The following is a 23,358-nucleotide window of genomic DNA, read 5'->3' as shown; positions in this document are numbered from 1 at the left end:
ACACCTTGGGGGCTGTGGGACACCTCGGGGGCTGTGGGACACTTGGGGGGGCTGTGGCCCTTTCCTGTAGGGTGAGCTCAGGACTGGAGGAAGGAGAAGCAGCAGGGAGAAGGACAAACCATCCTGCTGGCTGAGATGAGGCATTCGTCCCTTAGGAGGAGGAAGAACAGGATGAGAGTGGCTGTGAGGAGGAGGATGGGCGTGAGGATGAAGATGAGGACTCGGGCAGCGAAGAGAGCCTGGTGGACTCAGACTCGGACGCAGAGGAGAAGGGTAAAGGGGAGATCTACGTGCAGCTGTGGGCACAAGGGGGGCATTTGCTGGTGTCTCTGGCTGTGAGCTCTGCTCCTGGGCAGGCAAGGTCACCAGGACACCCCGAACCCCTCTGCTCTGTGGGATTTGGACGAGCCCCAGGGTGGCTGCAGTGCCCTTTGGGTTCCTCTGCCCTCTCCTCGTGCTGTGGCTCAGCGGGGCCATGGATGCTCCTCCATCCCTCCCAGCTTGACTCTCTCCCCTGCCTCCAGCCGTGAATTTCCAGGCCGACTTGGCGGATCTGACCTGCGAGATTGAGATCAAGCAGAAGCTGATTGATGAGCTGGAGAACAGCCAGCGGCGTTTGCAGACCCTCAAGCACCAGTACGAGGAGAAGCTGATCCTGCTGCAGAACAAGATTCGGGACACGCAGCTGGAGCGGGACCGGGTCCTGCAAAACCTCAGTGAGAGCCACCTCCCCTGTGGGATCCCATCCCTGCAGAGTCAGGCCCCAGCTCCAACCCAGCTAACTCTGAGTCAAAGCACCCACCCTGGCTCTGGTAGAGCTTTGCCATCCTCTGCCTCTGCTGGAATCCCTGTCGCCCCCAGGATTCTGCGTGCCTTGCCACAGGAGCAGCACCAGTCAGCTGCATGGCTTTGAACCCTGTGGGTGCTGCAGAGGGATGTCAAGGCCAAGCCTCTTCCATCCTCGAGCACCACTTCATGAGCTGTGGGGACTCCTTGGGGAAACTGAGGGGTGAAAGACTCAGTGGTGGGGCTGATCTCCAGGCTTTAATGGGGCAGAGTCACACATAGGTGTGGCTGAGCTCTGCTCAGCCCAGCCTCTGTATCTCACTCTGTGCTGAGCTTTTCCAGTGGGTATCCCCAGACAGACCCCAGTTCCCAGAGGGATGAGGGGGGCTCTGATGGGGCAGGGGTGCCTGCAGGCGGGGTGTGAGGCTGCAGGAGGATCCTGGGGTGCCACGTCCAATGCGAGCCCTCTCCTCACCTGCCAGGCACCATGGAGTGCTACACCGAGGAGAAGGCCAACAAGATCAAAGCAGACTACGAGAAGAGGCTGAAGGAGATGAACAGGGACCTGCAGAAGCTGCAGGCAGCCCAGAAGGAACACGCTCGCCTGCTCAAGAACCAGTCCCGTTACGAGCGGGAGCTGCGCAAGCTGCAGGCAGAAGTGGCCGAGATGAAAAAGGCAAAGGTACCTGGACATGCCAGGGCAGGGGGGAATCACCTGGGCAAGCCTGGCTTCCACTTGGAGCTGTGTTTTCCACTCTGATGGCATGTGCAGAGCATCTGCCTGCTGGGTGGGTGCCCCAGGACACGTGTGGAGAGGGTGGGTGCTCCAGGACGTGGGCAGAGGGTGGTGGTGTTGCCTTGAAAGGCCAGTTTTTAAAAATGACACAGACACGGTTAAGGGGATAAAAGGGTTTTACTTCGGTATTTGGGATTCCAGGTGCATAATTTGATGGCAGAATGCACACTCGTGTACAGCACGGACACAAGCTTTATAGGTTTCAGGAATTAGCTTATCTATCTAGGATTCTCTAATAAGAAACTTCACAAATGCAGTAATGTCTCCCTATTTTAATGAATCTTTTCCTAGACGAGGCTAGAGCCTAGTTTACACAAGATGTTCTAGAGAGAAGGCTTCACCCAAGGCTGGAGCTTCAGGTTTAAGATAGCACAGGGTACACTGATTCTTTCTTGAGGATGTTTGGTTTCTCTGCCCAGTAGAACTCCTAAACTAAGCTGGAATATCAAGCTTCAGGAATTACAAACATGTGGGCTAAGGGGTACAGGCGGATGCATAGACGGTACAGAAAGCGTAAAAAGGAAAAGCAAAAATCATCAGGCATCAGTGGGTGCTCCAGGACAGGGGACACACATGAGGGTGGTGGGTTTCCAGGACACACTCGGAGGGTGGTGGGTGTCCCAGGACAGGGGACACACTCGGAGGGTGGTGGGTGCCCCAGGACACACTCAGAGGATGGCGAGTGTCCCAGAACAGGCAGCACACGCAGAGCCCTCTGTTGCAGGTGGCACTGATGAAGCAGATGCGGGAGGAGCAGCAGCGGCGGCGGCTGGCGGAGACCAAACGGAACCGGGAGATCGCGCAGCTCAAGAAGGAGCAGCGCCGGCAGGAGGTGAGAGCCTGGTGCCACCTGCCACCAATGCAGGGGGCTGGCACTGCTGGGGAGGTGGCCTTTGTCCTGCTCTGGCACTCCAGGTGCTTAGAGATGAAGCTTGGTGCCCTGCTGCACTCAGGGCCTCGCTGGAGCCTGCACGGTTCGAGCAGAGCACAGCTGGCTGAGCGGCTCCCAAAGGCTTCCTTCAGCTCCTGATGCAGCTGTGGGAGGAGAAAATGTGCAACTGGAGCCAGGTCAAGGCTGGGAGCCTGCTTGTTGTTAGGAGTGAGATTGTTTGTGCCAAAGGGAGCACTGGGGCTGCGGTCACCACTGGGCTGGACCTCAGGGGTGTCCTTTTCTTTCTCTCTCATGCAGTTCCAGATCAGGGCTCTGGAGTCTCAGAAACGGCAGCAGGAAATAGTGCTGCGGAGGAAAACCCAGGAGGTGAGGGAAGGGCTTCCATATCCTTCCACACAGCCCCCACCTCCCACGGAGGTCTGGGCCCCTCTGCATGGTTTGGAGAAATCCCATCCTTTCAGACAGGGCTGCCTTTGGGAATGGGGTTCCCAAAAGGACAGGAGGGGATTTGTGGCTCAGGAAGAAGGTGGGAGATGGTGGGCAGCAGCAGAGTTCCCCATCCCGAGCAGCAGAGCCTGGTGGCAGAGGTGGCTGTGAGGGAGGAGACACCTCCCTCAAACCCATGAGGCACAAATGTCCCTGGGCTTTGGGTTTATGCAGCTGCCACCCTCAGACTGTGGGGACCTGGGGGTGGTGCCAACATGGGTGGGCTGGGAGGGGCTGCCCAGCTGACACCCTCCTCCCCTCTGCCCTTCCTCCATGTAGGTGTCAGCGCTGCGCCGTCTGGCCAAGCCCATGTCAGACCGGGTGGCCGGCAGGATGAGCCAGAAGCCGGCCATGCTGGACTCGGGTGCCGAGGTCTCAGCCAGCACCACCTCCTCCGAGCCCGAATCTGGTGCTCGCTCCGTCTCCAGCATCGTGCGCCAGTGGAACAGGAAAATCAACAACTTCCTGGGAGACCCCTCGTCCTCCATTAACGGGGCTCGGCCTGCCAGGTCAGGACAGGGGCTGGGTGGTGGTGGGGGGTGAGGCATCCCAGGGACTGCCGTCCCTGGGTTTTGGCTGGTGGTGGAGGTTGTTGGGTGGCTTCTTAGTGTCCATTTGACCCATGTTGAATCAGTGATAAGCTGTGCTGGCAAAGTGTGACAGTCACCCGGGCTTGAGCCAGGCCTTCCACAAGGATTAAATGCTGTGTCACAAACCCTGCTGGACTCATCTCTTTTCCCACTTTACTTGGAGGAAATGGGAAAGTTGGGAAATGCAGAAACAGCACAGATACATCCCCTGTTTCTGGCCAGCCAGATCCCAGAATCCTTCCTGGGGCAAGCCTAGCTCTCCAGCATGGTGTGGCCATCTGCCCAAGTGCCTCTTTTTCCCTCTGGCTGTAGGAAGAAGTCCCCCAAGAAGGGGTCTAGCCAGACCTTCAGCAAAGCTGCCCGGCTCAAGTGGCAGTCGCTGGAGCGGCGCATCTTCGACATTGTCATGCAGAGGATGACCATCGTCAATCTCGAGGCGGACATGGAGAGGCTCATCAAGGTGGAGAGGGCTGGGTGGCGGGTGTGGGGCAGGGAGATGGCCATGTGGGCAATGCTGATCCCTGTTCCCTTGTCCCCCAGAAACGCGAGGAGCTGTCACTGCTGCAGGAAGCGCTGCTGGGCAAGCGAGCGAAGCTGCAGGCGGAGAGCCCCATGGAGCAGAAGGGGCTGCAGGAGCTGAATGAGGAGATCGAGGTGCTTGGGGCCAACATTGACTACATCAATGACAGCATTTCCGACTGCCAGGCCACCATCATGCAGATCGAGGAGACCAAGGTGGGCACAGGGGCTGGGCCTGGCTGGGAGGGAGGAACTGAGGGCATCCCTCTGTGGGAAGAGCATCCTTGGGCACAGCCAGCTGGTGCTGCGCTCTGGTCAGAGGACCCAGAGCCCTCTGAGAGCTGTCACACTCAGTGGGGCTTCACCCACACAGTCATTCTCGTTAGGTGATTGATTAGGGAGAGGAGTTCTGGAAGGTCCTTGCATGTCCATGGACAGGCTGCTCTTGTCCCACTGCCCTGGAGTTGTAGGGAAGCTGTGGCCACCGTTTGCCCATGGTGCTGGTGGTCTCCTGTCCCCATGGTTGGAAACATCCCAGGAGCACTGGCTTTTTCCCAGCAGAAACCATCCAGGTTTTGTGTCCAGTTGTGACACTGGGCATGGTACCATGCAGCTCCTGACTCCCCTCAGAGCCTGCAGCCTGAAATGGAGGCTGTGTGCTGTCCCTGGCTTGTCCCCAGCTGTCACCTTGATCAGCAGGGAAGGAGGGCTGCTGTTCATTCACACTAGGCTGTGGATTGTGGGTTTGGGTGAGCCTGGTGTCTATTCCGTGTCTGGTTTAGTGTTGGAACCAGAGACTGTGTAGCTGTGCACAAGCTCTTCAGTGTTGTTGCACAGTCCCGTGGCTGACTCTCCCCAGTAGCCACTGGGCAGACCGGGGGGGGCGAGTGTTGGACTGGGCCGTGCCTGCAAGGTGATGGAAGTGCCCTGCTGGCCATGGAGGCCCTTCCACCCTCCCCACATCTGGCAGAAGAGCTCCCTGCTGCATCCAGCACTTCTCTCCACATTCTAGGAGGAGCTGGACTCCACGGACACCTCGGTGGTCATCAGCTCCTGCTCCCTGGCCGAAGCCCGGCTGCTGCTGGACAACTTCCTGAAGGCCTCCATTGACAAGGTGTGGGGCCAGGCTGAGTGTGGGTGTGTGACAGGGCTTCCTGTGGGGTGCCAGGGTGGGGACATGGTGACAGGGACCTTTGTCACCCGCCTGAGCACCAGCATTGCTGCCGCAGGGGCTGCAGGTGGCCCAGAAGGAGGCGCAGATCCGGCTGCTGGAGGGGCGGCTGCGGCAGACGGACGTGGCCAGCTCCTCGCAGAACCACGCTCTGCTGGACGCCCTGCGGGAGAAGGCAGAGTCCCACCCTGAGCTGCAGGCACTGATCCACAACGTGCAGCAAGGTGGGCCTGGGGCAGGGGCGTCCTCAGGCCAGGTGTGCTGCCTGTGGGGTGGGGTGGGATGTCCATCCTTACTGGCCCCCAAAAAGCAGCTGGAGGTGCTGTGGCTGGCAACCTGCCCTCAAGGGCCAGACTGGTTGGGGACATGTGCCCTGGCCACCATATAACAGGGACAAGAACTGGGTCACCCCCACACCCTCTGCTGGTTTGGGTGGGGTGGTGACAGTGGTGTCCCCTCTGCACACAGAGAACGGCTACACCAGCACAGACGAGGAAGTTTCAGAGTTCAGCCTGGCCTCAGATGGAAGGTAAGCACCCAGCCTGGGGCTGCCTGAGGTGGTGGTGTCTGGGGCAGGAGCCTGGTGCCGTTTGTGAGACCTCCTAGATGGGCATGGATGAACAAAGCCCCACCTGAGCTCTTCTGTGGCACCCAGCCCATGGTGGGGGGAGCAGGATCTGTCTTGGACACAATCAGGGCATGAAGACTTGGTCATTCCTTGGAGAGAGGGTGTGGGGGAGCAGGGGTGACCCAAGGAGTCTGGTGGGCCACTGGCACCAGCTTTCTGAAGAGTTTGGCCCTGAAGATCCGTCTTTGCTTCTTTCTCCTTGCAGCATCTCCCAGTCTTTCACCATGAAGGGCTCAGCAAGCCAGGATGACTTCAAGTTCAAGGTTAGCTGGCCTTTTTGTGCGGCCCTGGCACAGAGGCAGGGATGGAGGGGTGGAGGGATGCTCAGTGATGCTCCAGCCCTCTCCTCTGCAGTCTGACCCTTGGGGAGCCAGGCTGGGCACAAGGCAGTGTGGCTGCTCTGTGGCTGGGCAGAACCAAGGTCTCCTGGTGCTGCCGTCCTGCGGCATCAGGGATTTGGGAAACCCCCACCACATCAGCCAGTGCCTCCAGAATCTGGTTGGCAGGGCCAATGGACTCCAAATCCCCAATCCTGAAAATGGGGTGGTGAGAGGGAGGTGGTGGTATAAGCTGTGGGTTAGACTGGATGTGGGGATTTCTCAGGGATATACAGAGTAGGGGCAAGCTAGACTAGCTGCTCTGGTGTCTGTGGACTGGCTTTGACCTACRTCATTTGAAGATCTGGCTCCCTGTTCCTTGAACAGCCTGTGTTATTCTCAGACTGTTTTGTTTTTACCTAAGTACCTGATTTATTTGAAGTCCAAACGTCCCATGATCTAATCTAAGACCAGCAAGCAGGACCACACAGCAAAAGACAGACTTACACAGAGGTACCTGTGCAGGGCAGAGGTGGAGGGAAGCAGCTATTCTGTGTTTGTATGGAGAGGTGGCTGTGATGGACATCCCAGGGCGACATGGGGGAACTCGGCCRTGTATGGCCAGAGAACCTCATAGAGAAGAATGGATGACCAAAGCCCTATCTGAGCTTTTCTGTGGGGTGGAGGAGAACATGCTGCCAACCCAAACCAGCCAGCACCCATGAGCCCAGCACCATGTGCCAAGGACTAATCCAAGCAGGAGCAGGTTGAACTCACAACTGAGGGASAGCTTCAGGCCAGGAGGGGCAGACGCACAGGTTGGGAGATGGGGAAGGGTGCTCCCAGTGTGTCCTTCGTGCAGGCTTCTTGCAAGCACATCTCTCAGGTTCACCTCGTGCCTGGTTGTGCTCCCCTGGTGCTGAGTTGGGGAAGGTCAGTGTCTTTCCCAAGGAAATCAAGTCAGATTTGACTCTGTAGTGCAGAGCTCAGCCTTGCAGTTACGGTTCTCCTGGGCTTCTCCCCCTTCATCATCCCTTTCCACTCCAATACTGAGTGCCCCCTGTGCSCACCCTGTGCCCTCTGCCCGCTCTAGGGAGAGCCCAAGCTCTCGGGCCAGATGAAGGCAGTGTCAGCCGAGTGCCTGGGGCCCACGCTGGACGTCTCCACCAAGAACATCACCAAGTCCTTGGCGTCCCTCATGGAGATCAAAGAGGATGGCATCGGCTTCTCCATCCGAGACCCCTACTACAAGGAGAAGGTGTCGCGCACCGTCAGCCTGCCCACGCGAGGCAGCACCTTGTGAGCACAGGGCGATGATCTCGGGGTGCTGGGAGCTTGTGGGGAGCTGAGCCTGGCCTGGGGGGTGCAGAGGGGTGAGGGTGAGCCCAGTCCTGCATCTGTCCAGGTTTGGCTGCAGTATGCAGCAGTGAATTTCTTCAGCGGGGCTTGGAGAGTGTATAGGTATCCTTTGCAGGTGGAGAGGAGGGTACTGCAGGAGGGAAAGGAGGGGGTGAGAAGGTCCCCAAATCCCTGCTCTGGGTTTTCAGCCTCTTTGAAGGTTTCTTGGGTTACCAAAAGACTCTGCACTCGTGGGCTGCCTCAAGATTGTGACTCTGGGGTAGCCCAAACTTTGTTTGCCCATCTGAGGGAGGACCCAGGTGTTCACTGTGGAGGGATCCCACTGGCTCCAGCCAGTGTCCTGTCACCCCTTTGTGTCCCTACTTCTCACTGTGATGGCACCCACTGAGGGAGGACACGGGTGTTCACTGTGGAGGGATCCCAGTGCAGGGGCAGGCACCCACCCTGTTTTGTCCACTTGCTTCAGTCCCAGGCAGTCTCGGGGCTCGGACACTTCGCCTCTGACAAGGCGGAAATCCTATGACCGCGGGCAACCTGCCAGGTGAGCTTGGGGGAAATGGTGACATGGCCTGGGGAGGCTGTGTGGACAGGATGCTGCCTGGGCAGCTCTTCTGGGCTGGTCAGGTGCCCGGTGAGCAGCTCTCAAGTGACGTCCCCTGATCCTTTTGGCTCAGGCCCACAGACATCGGCTTCACACCGCCCTCTTCGCCCCCCACCCGCCCGCGCAACGACCGCAACGTCTTCTCCCGTCTCACGAGCACCCAGAGCCAGGGATCCGCCTTGGATAAGTAAGTCCTGCTGGGGTGGGAGTGTGTGAGTGAAGGGACCCGAGCATGATAGCACACAGCAGGTGCTGAGTGCTGTGGGGGTGCGGGAGCAGCAGGACGTGGGGTGGCTCCAGCCAGTGTCCTNATGCTGCCAACCCAAACCAGCCAGCACCCATGAGCCCAGCACCATGTGCCAAGGACTAATCCAAGCAGGAGCAGGTTGAACTCACAACTGAGGGACAGCTTCAGGCCAGGAGGGGCAGACACTCAGGTTGGGAGATGGGGAAGGGTGCTCCCAGTGTGTCCTTCGTGCAGGCTTCTTGCAGGCACATCTCTCAGGTTCACCTCGTGCCTGGTTGTGCTCCCCTGGTGCTGAGTTGGGGAAGGTCAATGTCTTTCCCAAGGAAATCAAGTCAGATTTGACTCTGTGGTGCAGAGCTCAGCCTTGCAGTTACGGTTCTCCTGGGCTTCTCCCCCTTCATCATCCCTTTCCACTCCAATACTGAGTGCCCCCTGTGCSCACCCTGTGCCCTCTGCCCGCTCTAGGGAGAGCCCAAGCTCTCGGGCCAGATGAAGGCGGTGTCAGCCGAGTGCCTGGGGCCCACGCTGGACGTCTCCACCAAGAACATCACCAAGTCCTTGGCGTCCCTCATGGAGATCAAAGAGGATGGCATCGGCTTCTCCATCCGAGACCCCTACTACAAGGAGAAGGTGTCGCGCACCGTCAGCCTGCCCACGCGAGGCAGCACCTTGTGAGCACAGGGCGATGATCTCGGGGTGCTGGGAGCTTGTGGGGAGCTGAGCCTGGCCTGGGGGGTGCAGAGGGGTGAGGGTGAGCCCAGTCCTGCATCTGTCCAGGTTTGGCTGCAGTATGCAGCAGTGAATTTCTTCAGCGGGGCTTGGAGAGTGTATAGGTATCCTTTGCAGGTGGAGAGGAGGGTACTGCAGGAGGGAAAGGAGGGGGTGAGAAGGTCCCCAAATCCCTGCTCTGGGTTTTCAGCCTCTTTGAAGGTTTCTTGGGTTACCAAAAGACTCTGCACTCGTGGGCTGCCTCAAGATTGTGACTCTGGGGTAGCCCAAACTTTGTTTGCCCATCTGAGGGAGGACCCAGGTGTTCACTGTGGAGGGATCCCACTGGCTCCAGCCAGTGTCCTGTCACCCCTTTGTGTCCCTACTTCTCACTGTGATGGCACCCACTGAGGGAGGACACGGGTGTTCACTGTGGAGGGATCCCAGTGCAGGGGCAGGCACCCACCCTGTTTTGTCCACTTGCTTCAGTCCCAGGCAGTCTCGGGGCTCGGACACTTCGCCTCTGACAAGGCGGAAATCCTATGACCGCGGGCAACCTGCCAGGTGAGCTTGGGGGAAATGGTGACATGGCCTGGGGAGGCTGTGTGGACAGGATGCTGCCTGGGCAGCTCTTCTGGGCTGGTCAGGTGCCCGGTGAGCAGCTCTCAAGTGACGTCCCCTGATCCTTTTGGCTCAGGCCCACAGACATCGGCTTCACACCGCCCTCTTCGCCCCCCACCCGCCCGCGCAACGACCGCAACGTCTTCTCCCGTCTCACGAGCACCCAGAGCCAGGGATCCGCCTTGGATAAGTAAGTCCTGCTGGGGTGGGAGTGTGTGAGTGAAGGGACCCGAGCATGATAGCACACAGCAGGTGCTGAGTGCTGTGGGGGTGCGGGAGCAGCAGGACGTGGGGTGGCTCCAGCCAGTGTCCTSTCACCCCTTTGTGTCCCTGCTTCTCACTGTGATGGAGCAGCAGGATGTGGGGTGGCTCCAGCCAGTGTTCTGTCACCCCTTTGTGTCCCTGCTTCTCGCTGTGACAGAGCAGCTGCCGTGCCAATGCTGTGCTGCTGCCCACCGTGCCCCCTCTGAGCTCACAGCCCTGGCCTCTGCCTGCAGACAGGCTGGTGCCAGGCCCCTGGAAAGGTGAGGGAGCAGGATGGGGCGAGGGGTGAGGGCTCACAGGAAGGTGATGGACTGGCATCCACCCAAATGCTGCTGCAGTCTCTCCCAGCAGCAGGTCAGGTGCCACCCCTGGCTCGGATGTGGCTAGCAGAGCCGGTRTTCCCTGATGGAGACCTGCTGTCTGACCCTCACACRCCCTCCTGCTCTTCTGCTCTCCCCTGGTTCTCCACGTCTGCTTCTCTTCCTCCCTCCCTCCCTCCACTTCTCCCCTCTGTYCTACACTGGCTTGGATGCAATAACAATCTTCCACCTCTGACTCCACCGCTGCCTCCTCTAGTCTGGGTTTTCTCTCCCATAATCCTGCTAATTTTCTGCCCCTAGGTCTGATGACAGCGATTCCTCTGTCTCGGAGGTGCTGAGGTATAGACAAACTTTCTATTTATTACCCGTTTCTGCGCTCCTCCTTCTCTCTGTCACATGCCTGCTCTCCCTGTCCCCACATGGCCTGCCTGCACCTTGCTGCTGTCCCCACCTCCCAGCCTGTGTGTCTGTGTGTCTGTCCCCTCCTGGCATGCCACCTCTGGTTCCTGATGCTGTCCCTGAGTTGTGAGTTCAAACTTGGAACTATCCAATGCCTGGATTAGCCCCTGGTACATGGTGCTGGCTGGAYTGGGTTGGCAGCATGTCCTCCTCCATCTCTGATGGTTTCCTGCCAGCATGAGGCCACCATGTCCCACCCCTTCCCTGGCTCTCCAGCAGGATGGTGGGGTGGTGGGGAAGGGTGCTGCCAGTGTGTMCTTCATGCAGGCTTCATGCAGGCACGTCTCTCAGGTTCACCTCGTGCCTGGTTGTGCTCCCCTGGTGTTGAGTTGGGGAAGGTCAGTGTCTTTCCCAAGGAAATCAAGTCAGATTTGACTCTGTGGTGCAGAGCTCAGCCTTGTAGTTACCGTTCTGGGCTTCTTCCCCTGCACCCACCTGACTGTAGAGGTTTCCCAGCTCAAGGGCCACCTTTCCCCYATCCTTTAGGAGCATTGCAGCCTTCCAGAGCCTAAAAGAAGCTTACAAAAAAGAGGGAGARCAGCTTTTTGCACAGGAAGATAGTGACAGGACAAAGGGGAACAGTTTTAATCTGAATGAGGAGAGATTTAGAATAGATGTTAGGAAGAAATCCTTCCCTCTGAGGGTGGGGAGGCCCTGGCACAGGGTGTCCAGAGAAGCTGTGGCTGCCCCTGGATCCCTGGAAATGTCCAARGCCAGGTTGAATGTGGCTTGGAGCCACCTGGGATARTGGAAGGTGTTCCTGGTGRAATGGGATGGTGTCTAAAATCCYTTCCCGCCCAAACCATTCCATGACTCTGAGATCAGCCCTGCAGCAGCCAGRTGTCCCCTCCCTCAGCCTGTCCCCTGAGCTCSTRCAGACYCCCAGTCCCTGGGGAACTGTCACCACAGCCCTGTGAGCAGGGTCACCCTGGGCGGTTTGGAGTCAGGCAGCCACACAGAGTCATGGAGATGCCTCACCCTGAGGTGCAGGGATTGCCCCTTGGGTTCAGTCTCTGTATTGCTTTTAGGGGTGAGGAGGAGGCTGTTGGCTTGGCACTGGTAAATGCAGAGCTGAGGAACWTCATGTGCATGCAACTTCCAACCCCAAATTAATGAGCCTGTGCTTGTCCTCATGACTAATGCCAACCTTGCCCTTCTCCAGCCCCATGCATCAATTTCCCTGCCTGTGAGAGGACACAAGCCCAGCTCAGGGTCTTGTGGCTGTGTCTGATGCCCAAGGGTCACACATGGGAGGGTCAGGCGGGTGGTCCTCAGCACCCTGAGCATGTCTGGAGGGGACTGGCAGGACAGACAGACAGTAGTGTCCTTCGGAAGCAGGTTTGGCAGGGGTGGGTCCAGGGACAGCCACAGGAACAGGGGTGCAGCTACTGGTGCTGCTCTTTGTCACCCTTGTGGTCTGTGTGAAGGAGTGAGGCTCTGTCCCCAAATGTCACCAGCTAGAGGCTGACWGCCTCCAAGGGGTCAGGGTGCTGATATTGGTACCCTGAAACATCTACCCCAGTAGAGCTTCAGCTGCAGGCTGGAGAGGGCTCAGTTTGTCCCAAAATGGACCTCAGGGCCAATGAGCTGTCTCCTGACTCATCCTGGGTCTRTGCTGGCGAGGCACAAGAGGTTTGGGGAGAGAGCAGAGGGCACTGGGCACAAGGAATTGGGGGAGAGCAGAGGGCATTGGGCACAAGAGATTTGGGGGCACAGGGCACCGGGCATGAGAGGTTTGGGAGAGAGCAGAGGGGCACTGGGCAACCTCCCCCTTTCCCTGTGAGTATTACTGGGGTAGAGGTGGGCAGGGGCTGCCCATGGGGACATTCCTGGGGTTCCCACAAAGCCCTTGGCTCAGACATGCCACCTTCAGCCCATCTCACTGCTGAGCAGTCGGAGATGCTGGCTGTGAGCCATTTTCCACGCCCTGGCACTGTGGGCACGGTGCCTCTCCAGCCCTGTGCTGTACCTTTGTCTCTCTCCTACCAAGGGGCATCATTAACCCCGTGGGTGGCACCAAGAACGCCCGGACAGCCCCGCTGCAGTGTGTCTCGGTGGCAGAGGGACACACCAAGCCCGTGCTCTGCCTGGATGCCACCGATGAGCTGCTCTTCACTGGGTCCAAAGGTGGGTGATGGGCACGGGGGACAGGRACGATGGCAACGCTGTGGGAATTGGCATCGGGATTGTGGGCAGTGTTGGGCATTCCAGGGATGGTCCCTGTCTGCAGTGCTGAGCCCTGCCCAGTGCTGGGGCTGGCCAGCTTCTTTCCTCTGAACCCATGGGTGGGAGGAGATGGTCATTGACCCCAAGCCACCAYGCCCTTGAGGAGACCCCACCCCAACACCCCTGGGTGTGTTCTTCCTCCCCCAGACCGGAGCTGCAAGATGTGGAACCTGGTGACGGGCCAAGAGATCGCTTCTCTCAAGGGCCACCCCAACAATGTGGTGTCCATCAAGTACTGCAGCCACACGGGGCTGGTGTTCACCGTGTCCACGTCCTACATCAAAGTGTGGGACATCCGCGACTCGGCCCGCTGCATCCGCACCCTCACGTGAGCTCTGGGGCACCYGGGGCTCTCTGGTCATCTCTGGCGTGGCAGAGGCCACCTACAGGGGCTGGGGACATGGCCAGCTCCCAGCTGCCTGAGTGCCWGTTTGTGGTGCTGCTTTCCTAGGGAGCGGGGAGGGTGGGAGGGAATTTGGGGTGAGGGGACCTCCTGCAGCAAAGGTTCAGGGTCATAAAGTCATAAAATATGCTGAGTTGAAAGGGGACCATCAGGACTATTCAGTCCATCTCTTGGCCTTGCACAGGACACACCAACCATCCCACCCTGTGCCTGGGAGTGGTGTCCAAACACTTCCTGAACTCAGACAGCCTTGGGGCTGTGCCCATTCYCTGGAGAGCCTGATCAGTGCCCAGCACCCTCTGGGGGAAGAACCTTACCCTGATACCCAACCCAAATGTCTCCCAGCTCAGCTCCAGCCRTTCCCTTGAGTCCTGTCACTCATCATGAGAGGGAACAGATCAGTGCCTGTCCCTCTGCTGCCCCCCATGAGGATGTTGAAGACCCCAATGAAGTCTCCCCTCAATCTCCTCAAGGCTGAATAAACCAAGTGACCTGAGCTGCCCCTCATCAGGCTTTCCCTGCAGACCCTTCACCACTCTCATGGCCCTCCTCAGGGTGCTCTCCAATGGCTAAATGTCTTTTTCATATTGTGGTGCCCAAAACTGCCCCAAGGACTTCAGGTAAGGCTGTAACAGTGCAGAGCAGGGCAGGACAGTCCCCTCCTTTGACCAGCTGGCCATGCTGTGCCCGGTGCCTTCCAGAACAGGGATGTCCCTCCTTGGCTGCCAGGGCACTGCTGACTCAAATTCAACYTTTCATTGACCAGAACCCTCAGGTCCCTTCCCTCAGCTGCTCTCCAGCCTCTCCTTCCCTACTGCATACACACAACCCTGTCCCAGGTGCAGAATCTGACMCTTGTCCTTGTTAAGGGTCAAGAGTTCTGAAGAGATATTGCAGCTCTTCTGGGGGTGGCCAGGAGAGCTGGCAGCCCCAAACAGCTTCATGGCTGTGTAAATCACAGGCTCCTCAGTGGGAAACTTGTATCTCTGTGAGGAGTTTGAGGACCAGAAAGGAGCATGGAACAGAGTGTAGCTGTGGCTGCCAGTCTGGAGTGGTGCTCAAACGTTAGGACAGTATGGTAGGTCAGTTACTCACTTGTCGTGGCACAGAGCTCCTTTCTCTGCCCAGGCTCAGCTCGTCTGCCTAGCCTGACGGTGTTTCTCTCTTGTACAGAGGCCAAGAGCTCCCTGTGCTTCCCTGTGCTGGATGTCAGCACTCAGCAGCTCTTCCTGTAGGAAGCAGAGAGGCACAGGAACAGAACAGAGTGGCTGAGCTGGAAACCAGRGCAGGGTGCTCYGARTTGTGCACAGACCCTGCACCCTTGRCTGCCTCTGCAGGCCTGGCAYTGGCCTGAGGGACAGAGCTCTTGGTCCCCTCRTGGCCAGGAAGACAGGGACACTTCAGGGCGTTTCCCCAGATTGTGACCCACCTGTGCCAGCCTGGAGCCAGCAGCCCCCTGTTTTCCCTCGCTGGCAGGGTGCTTGGGATCGCCAGCTCTCCTGCAGACAGGCTGTGGCAGCAGCTGCAGTGTGGGGGTTTGTGCCCTGCCYTGAAGTCGGGGTTGTTGCCTCGTGCCCAGGGACAAACCAAGGTCTCCTCTCACCCCGCCCCTTTGAACTCTCCCTCCTTTAGATCTTCTGGACAGGTGATCTCTGGGGACGCCTGTGCTGGCACCACCACCCGCACTGTCACCAGCGTGCAGGGGGAGCACCAGATCAACCAGATCGCGCTCAACCCCACGGGCACCACGCTCTACGCTGCTGCTGGCAACTCCGTGCGCGTCTGGGAGCTCAGCAGGTCAGCGGGGTGTGGAGTGGGCAGCACACCTTGTGGTGCCACTGGCTGCTCAGAGGGGCATGAAATAACCCCCCAGGGAAAAACAAAACCTTTGAGTTGCCTGGAGTAAGGATTTTCAGGATCCTATGGGAGCTGGGGGTTGATGAGCAACACTGGAGCCGCTTGGGGTGGGGGGTTGTCAGGGCACTGGGCAGAGCTCAGCAGAAGGGAAAAGGGAAGTGGGGTGAGTAGCAGTACCCCCTGTTTGCCCTTGTCCTCCTGCAAGCTCGGTGGGCACTGGGCTGCCAACCCTTGGCTCTGTGGCCGGATGTTGGCACACTCAGGCTCTGCAGCCAGATGTTGGCACACTCTCAGACTGTGTAGCCAGATGTTGGCATGCTCTGGGGTTCTGCAGCCAGATGTTGGCACACTCTGGGCTGACTTCCTTGCCCAGAATCACTGGGAATGGGGTTTCCCTGCCTGCTGTCCCCCAAAGGGAACCACCCCAGGTGGGAGGGGCTGTGCTTGGGAGGGCTCTTTGGGTGAGCTCCAGCACRCAGCAGGGCTGAGCTGTGCCCTTGMCTGCAGGCTGCAGCCCGTGGGGAAGCTGAGYGGCCACATCGGGCCCGTGATGTGTCTCACGGTGAACCAGACGGCGAGCAACCAYGACCTGGTGGTCACAGGCTCCAAAGATCACTACGTCAAGGTACACTCCTCTCTGGGGAGCAGCACCCCAAACCCTGTAGGGGAGCCCAGATGCTGCCAACCCCTRATGTCTCTCCTACTGAGAGCTCARMARGTCAGGGGTGTGCTGGGGTGGGCAKCRCATCTTAGGGGTGCCAGGTGACATCTCTCCTACTGAAAGCTGAGCCCARATTCTGTTTTCACCTCTTCATGTGAGGTTTTCACTCATTTCCTCTTCCCAAACCTTGCCTTTTGCCTGGTCCACAATGCACCTTTGGAGAAGAAGGTGCATTTCTCTCATGCGTCAGACTCTGGCTGGGATTTGCATGTGATGGTTGACCCAGAGGATCAGCTCACCCCGTTCTGCTCCATGATACCGCCCAGATGTGACCACTCTGTCACAGCACTGCAGGAGCCTGTCCCTTCCTTGAATTACAGGCTGAATTTGGGCTGTCACCAGAGCAGTAAGGAGGGGTGAGGTGGTGAGTGAGACAGGATCCCACTCAGCTGTCAGCTTGGCTCATGAGGAGCTCACCAGGAGGAAAATGGGGCTGTCCCTGGTGGCAGATCTCCTCTGCTTGTGGCAGGACCCTCAGCCCCAGAAATCCTCCAGCAGCCAATGCCCTGGCCCCTTCCCAGCATCACTCTGGGTGCCCTGAGCCTGCAGAGGGTGGTGGCCAAACCCCCGGGGAGAGGGCCAGCTGTGTGCCCAGTGCCATCTGTGATCTGTCACCCTCTGCTCCTCCCCAGGTGTTTGAGATCACCGAGGGCATGGTGGGCAACATTGGCCCCACGCACAACTTTGAGCCCCCTCACTACGATGGCATCGAGTGCCTGGCCATCCAGGGAGACGTCCTCTTCAGTGGCTCCAGGGACAACGGCATCAAGAAGTGGGATCTGGAGCAACAGGAGCTCATCCAGGTCTGGAGGGGAGCAGGGCATGGTCCTGTGGTCACACGGGGCAGGGGGATTGTCCAGGGGGTCTCATGCCAATGTCCTGCATGRAGCTCACCAGGGAGGGCACCCCCAGTCCTGGGCCATGTGTGGGTCAGGGTGTGCTGCACCCCCATAATTTGTCCAGCAGGGTTCTTGGGATCACCAGCTCCTTCAGACAGGCTGTGGCCCCAGCTGCACTGGGGGGGGTTTGTGTCCCACCCTGAATTTGGGGTTGTTGAGTCCTACCCAGGGACAAACTAAGCCATGATTTTGGAGTCCATATCTTTGGCTCCTACCTGGCCATGGCCAGTTCCACAGTCCTGGTCAGTGCCAGGGTGTCAGTGAGGACCTGAGCTCCCTGAGACAGAGAGGACCCAGCCACGCAGGCTGGGTGTGTGAGGCTGCTGGTGGTGCTGCAGGTGAGGCTGCTGGTGACCTCTGCTCTGTTCCTGTCCCCACAGCAAATCCCCAACGCCCACAAGGACTGGGTGTGTGCCCTGGCCTTCATCCCCGGGCGCCCCATGGTGCTGAGCGCCTGCCGAGGCGGCGTCATCAAGGTGTGGAACGTGGACAACTTCACCCCRGTCGGGGAGATCAAGGGCCACGACAGCCCCATCAACGCCATCTGCACCAACTCTAAGCACATCTTCACTGCCTCCAGGTGAGCTGGGACTCCTGCCCCCAGGGGCCCTGGGAAGGGGGAGATGCTGGGTTTGAGCTGCCCCCCAGGCCTGGGTGGGTGCTGGGTGAGCAGGGAGTGGGGAGGGAGCCTTGCAGCTTTTAGCTCCTTCTGCTCCTTCACCTCCTTTTGCTCACCCGTGGCACAGCCTGCCCACTGCAGTGCCCACAGCTGTCCCTGGCCACCCCCTGCCCACGCTCTGGCCATGCCTTGGGTTACCCCCGTGCAGGGACCCCTCTCCCCTGGGGCTGGGCATTATCTGCTGCTCTCGGGGAGCTCTTCGGCAGCAAGACTCTGACATCCTCTTTTCGACCATGTCCCTTTTCTCCCTTCCTTTTTCTCTGTCTCTCTCTGCCTCTCCTTCTCCCCACCWCCCATCTGTGCCACAGCGACTGCCGGGTAAAGTTATGGAATTACGTGCCTGGGCTCACCCCTTGCCTTCCACGACGCGTCCTTGCCATAAAGGGCCGTGCTACTAGTCTGCCTTGACCCTCCTGCTCTCTGAYTCTTGCTCACATGCTCTTCTTCTGTCTCTCTTTCCCTTTTCTCTCCATCTCTCCCTCCCTCTGTCCCTCTCACTGTTGCTTTTGCTCCTCTCTCTCTCTTTCCCCCACCCCACTTTCTCTCTGGTCTGAGCTGCTTCTTCACGGTATGAAACTATTCTGCGTTTTTCCCCACTTGATAAGTCTTGGTTAGGATGGACTTGCCCCCGTGGCCCAGTCATGCCCCCACCTTGGTTTTATTTGATTTTTTGGKTTTTTTTTTTACCTTGCCAAGTGCCCACATCTACTTTGGCAGCTCTGTGGAGGCCATGGCCTGCTCATGCCTTTGCATGGATAGTGGGGTGGGAGTCAGCAGCTAGCCCCGAATTAGCCCATGCCCCAAAGCAGCTCCCTGGATGTCACTGCTGGGATCTAGCTGGAGCTCATTCAGGGGGGGTAGGAGACTTGGTCTGGGGTCACCATTTCCCTCTGTCCCCACCTGCTGCCAGTGGGGTGAGCCCCATTGGGCTTTCCTTCTCCCCAAARTGCATCAGCCAGCCTCCTGCCAGGGGAGAAGGGCCTGGAGGTTTGGGGGGCTGCATGCTGCTGTGGTGGGGGGTGGGGGGTGAACGTGCCCCTTTGTGGGGCACTGTCTGTGGGGCTGCTGCCCCAACCCCCGGGTCATGCTGTCCCTCTCCCCTTTGTTCCTCAGCGACCTGACAGTGAAGCTCTGGAGTGGGAGGAGGCTGCCTGCAGGGTCGAACTAGGACCTGCAGAAAGGCTGGAAGGCACAGGAGCAGGGTGAGGTGTGGCTGCCTCCCCCTGCCAGCACTCAGCCACCTCCAGGAGYTCAGCCCAGGACTGGGATTTCTCTGTGCCTGACCCACCGGGGTGGACAATGCTGCATCCGGTACTTTGAGCACGGTCAGCTCCTGCGAGGAGGCAGCTCTGTGGGGCACCAGCAGCTCCACTTCCCCTCCTCCTGAGGTTCCTCGTGGTTCTCCAGTGAACAGGAACTGTTCCATCTCTCCTCTCACCCATCCTGCTGAGGTTCAAACCTCGTGGTTCTCCAGTGAACAGGAATTGTTCCATCTCTCCTCTCACCCATCCTGATGAGGTTCATCCCTCGTGGTTCTCCAGTGAACAGGAATTGTTCCATCTCTCCTCTCACCCATCCTGCTGACCCTCCTGCGGGTCAGAGTTCCTCAGAGACACCCAGGTCCCTCCTGTGGGCTCCCATGGCCTGTCCTGTGCTGTGCTGTGCTGCTCCCAGGCTGGTTCCTGCAGGAGCCTTCCTCCACCCCATGAGGACATTTGGTGTCTGCTGGCCAGGACCACAACACAGATGGTGCTTCTCTGGATCCATCACTCGTGGGACACTTCTGCTGTGGGGGCTGCAGAAGGATTTCCTGGCCTTCCCTGTCCTTGGTGGCCGTGTCCCCAGTGGTCAGAGGTGTGCACCTCGAAGCTCCTTTGCCGTGTCCCATCGTGACAATCTTGGGAAGATCTCCCAGACAGACCTGCTGCAGTTCCCTTCCACATTCTCCAAACCCCAGCTGTGAACTCAACTGCCCTGCCAAAGGCTCTGGGCTCTTCCCCACATGCCCAGCCTGCTCTGCAGTGGGAAGGGCTGCTGGACCCTGCTCTGGACATCGTGGCTGCTGGACCCTGCTGTGGACGTCGTGACCCCCAGCAGGGGTTTATGGTGGGTTCCTGCAGTGAATTGAGCCCCTTGAGATGGAGGAGTGAAGCAAGAATGGAGATTACAGGGCAAAAATSCCAGGGCTGGATGTGTCACCCCGCTGCTGTGGGGTGTCTGTCCTTGCCTTGGGTTGGGCCCGTGTGGATGTGAGGATGGAGAGGATCTGGCCAGGCACGGAGCCACTGCGGCAGGAGCAGGGTGAGGTGAGGAGGGGGCAGCACACTCTGATCTCGCACAAGTCCCCTGACTCGCCCTGTGCCCGAAGGACGATCCTGCAGCGGGTGGCCTTGCACAATCTCATCTCCCTGAGGGTCTGGGGGCCCCGTCCAGGAGAGTTCCCCCAAGGATGCACATTCTGCAGGCACCTTACTCTGTCTCTCCTGTTAAAGGGGGGCTGTTAAGGCCCTGGTCTCACACTGGAGCTTCCTCCTGTCTCTCCCATGGCCTGTTGGACCATCCCCTGCTCTGTCCTGCCCTGGGCCACTCAAATCTCTTGTGAGCTGGCTGAGGAGACCCCAGGATGGGTGTTCTTGCCTCACACGCTCTCCTTTCCCCTTTGCCACAGAAGAAGCAGCACTTGAACTCAAATTTAAGGATTTCTCCGTGTGATCCCACCAGCACTGAACTGGGATCTTGGAGGCCAGGGGCTCCAGGACCTGCCCCATAAAGCACAGAGCATTTCCCCTCTGCTCTCTCCAACCACCGCGATACCTTGACCAGCCCCAGGTGATTTCCCACCGGCCTTAGCCCTTGTTCTGAGTACTCTGGCTGGTGTTTGGGGATTCCTCTGCATCACGAAAGACAGGAGCATCTCTATTGATTTGATGGGGGAGGAGGGTTGCCTTTTTTTTTTGGGAAAAGTTCCATCCTGCTGGCTTGCCTTGTTGGAGGGTAAATGGTACATGTGTGTGTGTGTTTGAGTGTGTGTGTGTGTGTGTGTTTGGGTATGTTTAGGTGTGTAACCCTGCCCAGGACAGCCACTCTCTGTCCCCTGTGATTGTGGCTGAGCCCTGCACAGCCAGGATTGAGGACTCTGTTGAGGAGCCCATCCCTCCTGGGTGACCTGTGGAGCTGAGGGTGCAGCCAAAAATRCACAGAGACCTCACCACCCGGCAGCCCACAGCCATGGGGGGCTGGAGGAGGTGTCTCCCCCACCCCAAGCCTGTTTTGGAGTGTTTCTGCACTCATTCCTCAGCTTGGCTTGGCTGGAGGGGCTCTGTGAGTTTGGAGGCTGTGTTTGCCTGTAGCCAGGTGTCACAGGTGAATCTGTGTCTGCTCTGAGATCTCCAGTGCCTGCTCTGAACCCTTCAGTTGTTCCCTCCCTGCTGTCCTGGGTGAAGGGGGCTCTGGAGGGGCTGGGGTCACACCTGCCTTGCCTTTTCCCACCCATTTCTTCCTGTGTGCAGGCTGTAAGTGCCTGTTGAGTATTCCAGGGCTGAGTGGCCAGTCCTGGGTGATGCTGAGCCCCTCTTGCTGCTGTGGCCAGCAGCACAGTGAGGGCTTCAGGGCTCTCCCAGCCTGTGGAGGGTGGGAGCTGATTTTGGGGTACTGGTGTTCCAAGGCAGAGGGGTTAAAATGAGGGATGTCCTGGTTTAGGAACAKTGWTCTCCARTTTAGTGCTCCCACTAAAATCATGCACCTCACTCCCCATCCYGTGGAGAGGGGAATTGGAGGCACAACAGATGAAGATGCTGGGTTAAGAGCAATCTACTGGAAACAGTTATGAGATAAAAGACAAACAGTAAAATAGCAACAATATTAATAACAAGTATACAAAAAAGAGAATGAATCACGTGCAGAATGCTCACTGTGGATTCTGCCACTGTGTATCTCAGAGGCATCAGTGCATGGTGTGCACCAGTGTCAGTGAAAGCCTTACACTCTGTGGGTCTGCAGTGCCAGGCCATGGATCCACACAATCCCACAGATCCCACTGTCCCTTTTCCTCTGCCAGGCTGGAGGCAGGGCCCCTCTAGTTCTCCTCACGGTGCTCATTGCTGAGTTCTTGTGAATGTGTACTGAAGGTGCGCTCATCAGCCCATTTATCATCCATCTGAGCACATCCACCCTGAAAACTGGAAATCCTCAAAGAATTCCCTGCAGTTGCTGTTTTTCCTCTCAGCTCACACACCCATGCTGCTGGGGCAGAGGTAGGTTTTCCATCCCACTTCCTCTTGTCCCCTGTGTGGTCATGCAGCTAAAAGCACAGGTTGTGTTGGTGTGTCCTCTCTCTCTCAAGCAGTTGCTCCCAACAGCAGAGGCTCTGGTCTGTACTGGTGTGACATGGGATATTTGCTCAGTCATAGCCCATGGGCTGGTCCAGTCTTAGACACAATTTTTACACAGGTACAGAGGTTGGCAGGAAGGAGAGAAGATGATTTTCATATGGCTGGAGCTGAGTCACCTTCAACGTTGTTTGTTCTCCTGATGTTGCCACCAAAGAGTTTGTGCTCTGTACAAACTTCCACCACACGGATTGTGTGCACTGGGCCTCACCTGCATCTACTGGGGACACTGAGCCTCACCTGCATCTACTGGGGACACTGGACTTCATCTACATCTAGAGGGGACACTGAACCTCACCTGAATCTACTGGGGACTGCTGGTTATTTGTTGGACTCCCTCCAACACAGTGAATTCCCTCAGGTACTGGGAACCTTCTCTGTGGTGTTCCACCTGCTTGGGCACACTAGTAGCGCATCCTTGGGAGAATTCCTTTCCCTCACGCTTGACAGGAGTCGCCTYCARAGCTGAGAGGTTCTGTCSTCTTCCCAATCCCCTTGTCCATGCCCTCATCCCAGGACAGGGATCCCAGGTGCTTGGCTTCCCTCCTGTCTGGGTCCATGGGCTGCAATACCCCAGCATCAGAGCAGTCCTCAACCCAACTGGCAGCTGAAATCTGCTCACATCTCACATCCTGGGGTTGAGGATGGAGTGGTTATCTCCAGCCCTGCCTCTTCCTCCTATTCTGAGTGCCCTGCCTTCTTTTTATCCCTCTCAGTGCAAACTGATTTGGTCCTGAGTTTCTTCTTCTGTATAGGGGTGGCTTCCACTAGCACAGGTTGTTGCTGTGGTTCAGCTGCAGTCTGAGTGGTCACGGTGCCTKCTGCTCTGCTTTCCTCCTCCTCCTCCCCCTCAGGGTGCTGTCCAGTGAAAAGCAGTGTCTGGTAAATACCAACCAGGGCCCAGCACACAGCTGTGGAACTGCCACAGCATTCTCTGTCACTTTTACAAGGTCTTGTTCAGGAGAACTTCCAAACCACTGGAGGAGAGAATTTCATTCTTCTACAAGTGGYCCATTTTCTCCCACATTCCATGCCAGTCATGACTGTTCCCCCTCAGGGTAGATCTCTGAATAAYCTCCCTAGAAATCTCTTTCTTKACTCCAAACATGATGTGGACCATGCCGAGGAGACCTGGCAGACTGAACAAGAACATGATTTCCTTAACATCCAAAGGGAATTCGAAACTTCAAAAACCATTGTAACAGGACTCGAGGAGGAGAAGCGAGTGAAAGACTGAGGAAAATCATCCTCCTCTGTTTCTCCCACAGATTGGTTATGATTGCTGATAGACTCAATGGTAGTGCCTAAGGTGAAGGTTGAAGAGCAACATGGAAGACACATCCCAAATGACCCTCATTGCCCTGCATGTCATAAACTGATCCCACAGCACATCGACAGAGCAATCCTGAACCTTCTCCCTG

The 23,358-nt window shown here is 57.9% G+C and overlaps 1 protein-coding gene across 1 annotated transcript; it reads left to right on the top strand.

Moving 5' to 3' along the window:
• Positions 1-155: 155 nt before the first annotated feature.
• LOC130585938 (kinesin-like protein KIF21B) lies at positions 156-22,043 on the top strand (the record flags this gene model as incomplete). Its single annotated transcript, XM_057386624.1, has 23 exons — positions 156-273; positions 525-716; positions 1,269-1,468; positions 2,307-2,414; positions 2,772-2,840; positions 3,240-3,469; positions 3,863-4,010; positions 4,091-4,285; positions 5,082-5,183; positions 5,299-5,464; positions 5,709-5,769; positions 6,074-6,131; positions 8,858-9,063; positions 9,590-9,664; positions 9,798-9,911; positions 10,606-10,644; positions 12,755-12,891; positions 13,138-13,318; positions 15,026-15,190; positions 15,758-15,875; positions 16,604-16,774; positions 17,251-17,450; positions 18,663-22,043. Coding segments are annotated over 23 exons (3,108 nt in total), but the record flags the coding sequence as incomplete, so codon positions are not given.
• Positions 22,044-23,358: the final 1,315 nt, after the last annotated feature.

This window comes from Malurus melanocephalus, unplaced genomic scaffold (genome assembly GCF_030028575.1).
Source record: "Malurus melanocephalus ecotype Western Australia unplaced genomic scaffold, MMel_1.1 scaffold_1016, whole genome shotgun sequence".
Taxonomy (NCBI): Eukaryota; Metazoa; Chordata; class Aves; order Passeriformes; family Maluridae; genus Malurus; species Malurus melanocephalus.
This window is presented reverse-complemented; position numbering and strand designations above follow the sequence as displayed.